Genomic DNA, 10465 nt, shown 5'->3' with positions numbered 1-10465 from the left:
TAGAGATATTTAACTGATGTAGAGATGTCTTCATGCCATAGAGATATTACTGTAGCGATGTCTTCATTTGACCACAGAGATATTACTGTAGAGATGTCTTCATTGACCATAGAGATATTACTGTAGAGATGTCTACGTATGACCATAGAGATATTACTGTAGAGATGTCTTCATGACCATAGAGATATTACTGTAAGAGATGTCTTCATGACCATAGAGATATTACTGTAAGATGTCTACGTATGACCATAGAGATATTATCTTAGAGATGTCTTCATGACCATAGAGATATTTACTGTAGAGATGTCTACATGACCATAGAGATATTACTGTAGAGATGTCTTCATGACCATAGAGATATTACTGTAGAGATGTCTACATGACCATAGAGATATTACTGTAGAGATGTCTTCATGACCATAGAGAATATTACTGTAGAGATGTCTACATGACCATAGAGATATTACTGTAGAGATGTGCTTCATGACCATAGAGATATTACTGGCGGGATGTCTTCATGACCATGGGGGTATTACTGTTTTTACAACGGTTGGGTCTAGTCCTAATGCTGATTGGTGAAAACCTCATTCCAGCCGATCTCTATTCCACAAGTTACCACCGGCTAAATCTATGATGTTAAAATGCCTATTTACTCTGTTCCATCTGACTGTGCAATCCACTGTCTCATCAGCCCAGCCAAGCATTTTATTTATCTTCATATGACCATGGAGATACCTTCATATGTACTGTTGGAGATATTACTGTAGCGATGTCTTCTCTACAGGCATCCGAGTTGGCGCAGTGCACCAGACAGGCACTGCATCTGAATGCAAGAGGAGCCACTATAGTACCTGGTTCGAATCCAGGCTGTGTCACATCCGGCAGTGATTGGGAGTCCCATAGGGCGGTGCACAATAGGCCCAGCGTCGTCAGGGTTTTGTCGGGGTATTTTTGTCGGGGTCATTGTAAATAAGAATTTGTTCATAACTGACTTTTAATTAAAAAAGCCACATGAACCTGGCATGGTCATGTAGATATAGATGTATTGATGGCCAGAAAAGGGTGCGTATGAGCTTCCTATCAACTCAATCAAAGATTGTCACATACACAGATTAGCAGATGTTAAAGCCGGTGAATTGAAATGCCTGTGTTTCCCAATGACTAGGGAATCCTACTAGGAATCTGAATAAGGGAATCTGACTAGACATTCTGACTAGGGGAATCTGACTAGAAATTCTGACTAGGGGAATCTGACTAGGGAATCTGACTAGGGGAATCTGACTAGGGGAATCTGACTAGGGGAATCTGACCAGGGGAATCTGACTAGGGGAATCTGACTTGGGGAATCTGACTTGGGAATCTGACTAGGGAATCTGACTAGGAATCTGACTAGGGGAATCTGACCAGGGGAATCTGACTAGGGGAATCTGACTAGGGGAATCTGACTAGGGGAATCTGACTAGGGGAATCTGACTAGGGAATCTGACTAGGGGAATCTGACTAGGGAATCTGACTGGGGAATCTGACTAGGGGAATCTGACTAGGGGGAATCTGACTAGGGGAATCTGACTAGGGGAATCTGACTGGGGAATCTGACTAGGGGAATCTGACTAGGGAATCTGACCAGGGGAATCTGACTAGGGGAATCTGACTAGGGGAATCTGACTAGGGGAATCTGACTAGGGGAATCTGACTTGGGGAATCTGACTTGGGGAATCTGACAGGGGAACTGACTAGGGGAATCTGACTAGGGAATCTGACCAGGGGAATCTGACTAGGGGAATCTGACTGGGGAATCTGACTGCCATGTCCATGTTCCAGTAAGACCCTGTCATTGCCTTTGGATCGATACAAACACATATTGGACTTCGAAAAGCCTACATACTTTACATACGTAAGATACATATATGGTGCAGCTCATTAGCAGCTGATGAGCTTAGAGTTGGCACATTCCTTGGAAACACGCTAGTATGGGAACATTTGTTTGGAGACTATTATAATAGTTCACATAAAACTATCTAGGAGTCTTGTTAAATGGTGGTTTAACTAATCTTGTGTGTTAAACTAATCCCGTTGGATGGTGTTTAACTAATCTGTGTTAAACTAATCCTGTTGGATGGTGGTTTAACTAATCTGTGTGTTAAACTAATCCTGTCCATCTGTTGGAGCTGTGAGTCTCTACGGCTAATGAGGTGGTGTGTGTGTGTGTGTGGAGAGAAGAAGAGATACAGAATGTGTGTGTGTGAAAGAGATACAGAATGTGTGTGTGTGTGTGAAAGAGAGGAGAGAGAGAGGACAGACAGAAAGAAACAAAGTATTGTGTGTGAAAGAGAGAGAGAGAGAGAGAGGGACAGACAGAAACAGACAATGTGTGTGTGTGTGAAAGAGAGAGCGAGACATAACGTGTCTGTGTTTCCACCAGGCACAATAAAGGTAGGGAGAGCATGTCTGCTAGGAAGGTATGATCTCTTTCCTCTATAAACACAGACAGAATTAGCCTCGTCCACTCCAGCCAAGGATGTTGTTGACCCAAAATCTGCATACATTTTTGGACTTATAAATGAATATGTACCAATTGATTCTTGAAAAATAGAATTTCTAAATGCCTCAGGAGCTTAGTTCAAATCTCATACTCCACCAGAACACAAAATATAAGCTTGTTTTTCTCCAATGTTTTGTAAAACAATGCACAAAAAAAACACCGTACAGCCTCAAAACATTGGTTTCTATTCAATCTGTGTGTAAACTAATCCTGCTGGATGGTGGTTTAACTAATCTGTGTGTTAAACTATCCTGCTGGAGGGTGGTTTAACTAATCTGTGTGTTAAACTAATCCTGCTGGAGGTGGTTTAACTAATTGTGTGTTAAACTAATCCTGCTGGATGGTGGTTTAACTAATCTGTGTAAAGCCTCAAAACATTGGTTTCTATTCAATCTGTGTGTTAAACTAATCCTGCTGGATGGTGGTTTAACTAATCTGTGTGTTAAACTAATCCTGCTGGAGGGTGTTTAACTAATCTGGGTGTTAAACTAATCCTGCTGGATGGTGGTTTAACTAATCTGTGTAAAGCCTCAAAACATTGGTTTCTATTCAATTCTGTTGTGTTAAACTAATCATGTTGGAGGGTGGTTTAACTAATCCTGTTGGAGTGGTTTAACTAATCCTGTTGGAGGGTGGTTGAACTAATCCTGCTTGGAGGGTGTTTAACTAATCCTGTTGGAGGGTGGTTTAAACTAATCCTGTTGGAGGGTGGTTAACTAATCCTGTGCTGGGAGTGGTTTTAACTAATCCTGTTGGAGGGTGTTTTAACTAATCCTGTTGGAGGGTGGTTTAACTAATCTGTGTTATAGGGTGGTTTAACTAATCCTGTTGGAGGGTGGTTTAACTAATCCTGTTGGATGGTGGTTTAACTAATCCTGTTGGAGGGTGGTTTAACTAATCCTGTTGGAGGGTGGTTTAACTAATCTTAATAGACAGAGCTAATGGATGAAAGGACTGACTGACTGTCTACAAGATCAATATTATAGTTTTAACCATGAGTTGTATTCAATCCGTATCGTGAAAGGTCAAGGTGAATGCGTGATTGAAATGTATGCTCTCGCGTTCACAGTAAACGCWGCATATGTCGGCTCAATTAGGAAATTACTTTTCAATTTCTAAAATCGCGGAATCTTTAATACTTCAGACATATGCAACGTTTACTGTCGTCACTCCATACAACACGTTGGCTGTGTCTGATTGGCTGTGTTGGCTGTGTCTGATTGGCTGTGTTGGCTGTGTCTGATTGGCTGTGTTGGCTGTGTCTGATTGCCTGTGTTGGCTGTGTCTGATTGGCTGTGTTGGCTGTGTCTGATTGGCTGTGTCTGATTGGCTGTGTCTGAAATGGATTTACTACCTTGGTCCCAAATGAAGACGGCGAACCAGTTAACCTTGAATATATGTTTTATGTACGGCTATGGTCCCTCTGTGACCATCCATTTCATTATTAACTCATCAATCTCTACCCTCTGGGTTATTGACATGGCAGGGTGTATATATTGCAGGCTATTATACTAATTGATATGCTGTATGCTGATGGATCCATATTAAATCAGAAAATCACCTTTTTTTTGGTTCTAATAAACACACCGAAAGCAATAACATGTATTTATTTGCAGTCCATGCATGTAAAGTAAACTGCAAAGGGATTACTGTGAATTTGACAGTAGTTTTACAGGCAGCTTGTGGCAAGTCAAATTCTGGTGTTTCATATTACAGTACACCTACTGTAATATKAATACGGGTATCAARGCAAGTACAGTGTAATGACTCTCAGGACAATGCCGTAAAATGGACTGTTATTACTGTAAAAAAAAKAAKAAWAAGTAAACTCTACCATAATTAGAATGAATTCATGGATGGATTAAATTAATTCATTTAAGGGAGGGGTCTGGTATTTCACAGTATTTTACTGTAATTACAAGGGATTGGCGCGAGCAGATTGGCTGCTAGGTAAAGTGTTTACACATTACAATATATTAATGAATGTTTGGTGTTTTTATATCACATAGACTTCTAGAGGCCTCAACAAAGGCTTCCAAACTACAGGGCTAAAGAGACCAGAAGGACATGGCAACCGTTTACATTTTAGGTGTGCTGATACTCCAATCTGTCCCTTATACAAATTGATGTGGCACTATAACCACAAAGGAGTTAAATTGGTACAGCATTCTCAATCAGGGGTGCAACAAATATAGCCTCTTACAAGGCACCCATCGACATAAACTCAGCAAAAAAAGAAAGAAACGTCCTCTCACTGTCACCTGCGTTTTATTTTCAGCAAACTTAACGTGTGTAAATATTTGTATGAACATAACAAGATTCAACAACTGAGACATAAACTGAACAAGTTCCACAGACATGTGACTAACAGAAAATGAATAATGTGTCCCTGAACAAAGGGGAAGAGGGGGCAAAATCAAAAGTAACAGTCGGTATCTGGTGTGGCCACAAGCTGCATTAAATACGATGATGCTGTGACACACCGCCCCAGACCATGAGACCCTCCACCTCCAAATCGATCCCGCTCCAGAGTACAAGCCTCGCGTGTAACACTCATTCCTTCGACGATAAACGCGAATCCGACCATCACCCCGCGACTCGTCAGAGAAGAGCACTTTTCTGCAGTCCTGTCTGGTCCAGCGAGGGTGGGTTTGTGCCCATAGGCACTTTGCTTGCCGGTGATGTCTGGTGAGGACCAGCGTTACAACAGGCCTACAAGCCCTCAGTCCAGCCTCTCTCAGCCTATTGCGGACAGTCTGAGCACTGATGGAGGGATTGTGCGTTCCTGGTGTAACTRGGGCAGTTGGTGTTGCCATCCTGTACCTGTCCCTTGGGTGAGATGTTCAGATGTACCGATCCTGTGCAGGTGTTGTTACACGTGGTCTGCCACTGCGAGGATGATCAGCTGTCTGTCCTGTCTTCCTGTAGCACTGTCTCACTGTACGGACATTGCAATTTATTGCCCTGGCCACATCTGCAGTCCTCAAGCCTCCTTTCAGCATGCCTAAGGCACGTTCACGCAGATGAGCAGGGACCCTGGGCATCTTTCTTTTGGTGTTTTTCAGAGTCAGTAGAAAGGCCTCTTTAGTGTCCTTAGTTTTCATAACTGTGACCTTAATTGCTTACCGTCTGTAAGCTGTTAGTGTCTTAACGACCGTTCCACAGGTGCATGTTCATTAATTGTTCATGGTTCATTGAACAAGCATGGGAAACAGTGTTRWAACCCTTTACAATGAAGATCTGTGAAGTTATTTAGATTTTTAACTAATTATCTTTGAAAGACAGGGTCCCTTTTGGACGTTTCTTCTTTTGCTGAGTTTATGTTAATGAGCCAGAAACAACAATCCTAACGGTCAAAAGGTTTTTGGCACTCCAGAGATACTGTAAGGTGGATTTACAATACCATTCGAAATACAGCAATTATTTGCCCAGACCACAACATTTTCCCACAATGCACCATATTTTAAACTATGCTGCAGTAAAATGTTTCTGAGTATTTTACTGTTGATAAAAGCCAGAATTGCAGTATAATTTTCAGTTTTCTGTTACGGTGTAGGCCTATATCCTCAGGTTTTACTGATCTACTTTGGCTGTGCTTTTTCACCGAACCCTCTGACCATGGTTCTGCAACTGGAGGCCTGTCACACCCTGACCTTAGAGATCCTTTTTATGTCTCTATTTTGGTTGGGGTGGGCATTCTATGTTTTTGTTCTATGTTGTCTATTTCTATGTGTTTAGGCCTGGTGTGGTTCTCAATCAGAGGCAGCTGTCTATCGTTGTCTCTGATTGGGAARCATACTTAGGTAGCCTTTTTTCCCACCTGTGTTTTGTGGGTAGTTGTTTTCTGTTTTGTGTGAGTGCCTGACAGAACTGTTGCGTTTTGTTCCAGTGTTCAGTTTGAATTAACATCATGAACACGTACCACGCTGCGCGTTTGGTCTACTCCTTCTTCCTCAGACGAACATCGGTACAAGGTCAGAGTTTTTATTTTAATTGACCCCCCCCCCCCCTCCCAAGGGACAACAATGTTTCTGGGCAACATTGTATTATTATAATTTCTAGTATTATTTTCATTGTTGGAAAAAATCATGTAACAACTCCAGGACATCAGCTCCATGTGATTTGAATTTCAGAAATCTGTTTCTAAGTATTCCCACGCACAATAGAGAGACACGTGATCTTATACAAACGTTGCAAGGATTTGGAATMATTTATGTTTTAGTCAAATATGATATCTGTTTGGGTTTCTTGTGGTCAATTTGGAGTCTACACATTAATGTCTAATTATGTTCCGGCCACCGACCATCCGCTCAAGAAAAAAAATCGCCCCTCGGCTGCATATAACGAGTGTTCGTCGTAATAACCTATAGCTTCTAACTATGTTATAATCATATCCTACACCAGGTTATATCTACCTGGATACATAAAGGTGAAGGGAGACCTAATTGATGCTATATTCGACACCTCTCTTTGTCATGATCAAACTGACACCTATTGAATTTGGAGAGATGGAGACTTACCTGTCAATACATAGCACCGTTACAATCCCCACTGTAGTGAACTGGTTGCTAACATCCACCACCACGACAGCTTTGCACATGAAGTTCCCGAACACCCACTGTCTGTCCCGGACCAGCTGGTGAATGTTGAAGGGCATCACCAGCAAGAAGAGCATATCTGCGATGGCCAAGTTCAGCACGTAGATGTCCGAGACAATCTTTTTCTTGCATGTCGCCACTGCGTATATCACCAAACCGTTGGCGATCACTCCTATAGTACACAGGATGCCGTATATGGACGGGAATATGTGCATAAATGTCGCCAGGTCGATGAAGCTGGGTGAGGACTGAGTCGTGTTTACACATGACGAGTTGTTGGTGAAGTTACCTATTTCTTCATAGTTACAAAATATGTCCGAGCTATTTATAATCATATTTAGATCTTCAGATATTTGCCGCCCTTGGTCGTAATTGATAACGCGCGGGTCAGTATTAGGCTATAGATAAACACTAACACTGCCAAGCCGACAAGTCATACTGTACCAGCTTCTATCCAAATTTCTAGCGGCACAACTTGGACACCTCTTCTGGATAAACTGCAGCGCGCGTATCCTTTGGTTGACGCACTTCTTTAGATTATCTTGTAATAAACTACAGCACAAGTAAAGTATGTGTTTCAATGAGATTCTGCTGATGGATCATTCGCACCAAACCTGGGAACAAGCTGATGCCTCTAGAATAACAAATTATTCACCCAGGAAGCCGCTACGTTCCTGGACTGGACCTCCCTGTGCGTCTCCGCTGCGCTCTCTCCCTACCCAATAGCGCACCGGATTTTCGCGGACTCGGTGAAGGATAAAACAATCCGATAGTAGTGTCCTCCCTTCAAAATATCCCGATGTATTTAACACTTGATAAAACGTTAATACTTTTTAGAGAAAACTGATTGGAAGATCAGTTAGTAAATCCTCCCACAAAAAGAAATATTGTTGATCTGTTTCTTGCTCTGAAAAAACAACTCATRCATGCATCCCGTTGCGCATGTCATGAGTAAATTGACTTGTGTCACGATGTTTTGATTTCATGTTGCTTTATTCAAAACGACAGCATCAATGACACGATGTTGTTTCCTAATATTATGTTGGCCTTTTATACGTCTATTACAGATTGGTTCATATACAGCCAATGATTCAACGAAGAATCATTAGACAATTAGATATTATTTTAGTCAACAGCTCCTTTAGCATGTTACATGAAAAAGACAGTTTACTATGTTATACATGAAACAGATCCGTTCGTATGTTATAAATGAAACATATTCTTTAATAATGTTATAAATGAAACATATTCTTAAGCTTGTTATAAATTACACAGATCGTTTAGTATGTTATGAGTGAAACAGATCGTTTAATATGTTATAAATGAGAAATAGTCTGTCCATTAAGCCCCAGAGTTGAAGTCCACGTCCCCGCTAATAATCGAATTGCATAATACAAAAAAGATCCCTTTTAAAATCCGTCTGTTTGACCTTCCCACTGAGTTCCGGTCGAACTGGACTGATTTACAAGTTTCCTCTCTGAAAGATGTAGTTCATTTAATCTGATTGTCACAAGGTTCCATGACTTTGTCCATACAGGTCATCTGAACACACAACATGCATTTTGATGATTCTCATTACACTTTGGGTGTTTTATTTAACTTTTGTACAGCTGTGGTGTTCCCGGTCAAAAATGACCGGTCATTAGAAATGGATCGGTGAGACTGCAATTAGTGTAGAAATTTTAGTTCAGGCACATGCCCATTCATTAGATGGACACACTTCCCTCTCCCAGACCCCCCACATGCGTGTGTGTTTGAACACACACACACACACAGGTTTGGAAGGAATGTTTTATACCAAACTTTCATAACACCTTGGCACAAACCAAAGCGATCATCGAAATCTAGTCTGAAATCTCAAATGAATGGTGGCCATCTTATAATAACTCTATGCCTTCTCTTCATGGGTGATATCCATCAATGCCCTGGACCTCACTTTATCACGAACCCCATCAAACGGCCTATGCACCCATGCTGCTCTTGCGAACATTGGATAAAGAGTAACAGCAAAGCTTTGGTATGTTAGGACAACACAGTCTCACATTCAATTCGCGCATATATGTACAAAATGTATTTCAGCAGATTTCGTGCGTTTTTGTGCATTTTTGGGCTGGTTAAATTCGTTTGAAAATACACGAATTTCTGTGCTACTTAATTCGTGCGAAAAGACACGAATTTAACCAGTAGGCGACAAGCCTTTGCAACAACCATATAGACGCGATAATTTATATTTCATTTTTGTTCTTCTTAATGGCRAATTCAACGTCATGAATATACAGAAATGTTGTCTTTGTTTAACCATGTTTTAAAATGTGTCGTTGTATGCCTATATGTACTGTTTTAGACTTGCTGAACAGAATTTTTGAGAAAAGACGCACATTTACCTGCGACTTAATTCGTGGGAAATATTGTTTTATTAATGCCAATGCTGTTTTCTGTGCTTGATTTCGCTTAATACTTTGGATACTGGTGCACTTGTAATCAGAACGCCTTTTTGTCATGTAGGCAACCATACACGATTTTCTTCATAACCCATTTCATATTTCGTGGAGCCTAAATTACAACATTTTTCTTCATAATGCATGTATTACATGTTAATGTAAAATAATGAATTATGTTGGCTTACACTTATGGCCTTTCCAAGGCCTTTCCATACCTTAAGGGAACTTTTAGCACTCGCCATATGGTTAGTGAGAAACGCCACATTGCAAATGTAAGGTCCCTTACTAGACGTCTGCAACGTTTCTAAAATTCGCGGACGGCGTCGTGCCGTGCGCGGGGAGAGATCTTTCAGGAAGTCATCAAACTAAATTCTCTCGGACGTTCGGTTTCCGTTTTATAAAAATAACACATTTTGGTCATTTTCTCCGCAGTCTAGGAATTCCCACCAGAGGGAAAATAATAATATTGCAAATGCACAACATTGCAATGCATGTGGCCTTTTCTCCTAAACGGAAAATATTTCGAAGACGTAATGGACAGTTGGCCCCGAAACAAGATGGCGTCGAGGCCTCAACCGTTTTGAGTTATGGCATTTTTCTGGGATTAAGGTCAAAAACGTAAAGTGGGGTGCTAATTTGACCGCTTCACGTCAAAGTACATAAGCATACGGTGTCAGGAAAAAAGAACCAGCCATTTATCTATCGTAATTTAAGAGAAATCGTACATTGACAAATCGGTCATGTTCACAAAAAGGAGTAAAAAAAAAAAAGGTTACAGATCCAGTTGCAGTGTGTTCAGACGAACATTTTTTAAGTGGGTCTCGAAGCTCTGCCACTGCATCGCAGTGCTAGCTGCGCCACCAGGTCTCTGGGTTCGCGCCCAG

General features: G+C 41.2%; 1 protein-coding gene across 1 annotated transcript in view; it reads right to left on the bottom strand.

Annotated features, from left to right (window-relative positions):
* The window catches only part of LOC112069513 (melanin-concentrating hormone receptor 1-like), a 14628-nt gene extending 6625 nt beyond the window's left edge, over positions 1-8003 (bottom strand). Inside the window, exon 1 of the mRNA XM_024136852.2 lies at positions 7063-8003. Coding sequence (XP_023992620.1) covers positions 7063-7475 — 413 coding nt within the window. The 5' untranslated portion in view covers positions 7476-8003. The remainder of the gene's footprint in view (positions 1-7062) is intronic.
* Between the last annotated feature and the right edge of the window lie 2462 nt (positions 8004-10465).

This window comes from Salvelinus sp. IW2-2015, unplaced genomic scaffold (assembly GCF_002910315.2).
Source record: "Salvelinus sp. IW2-2015 unplaced genomic scaffold, ASM291031v2 Un_scaffold1036, whole genome shotgun sequence".
Taxonomy (NCBI): domain Eukaryota; kingdom Metazoa; phylum Chordata; class Actinopteri; order Salmoniformes; family Salmonidae; genus Salvelinus; species Salvelinus sp. IW2-2015.
Note: the sequence above shows the minus strand (reverse complement) of the source record. Positions and strands in the feature narration are given on the sequence as shown.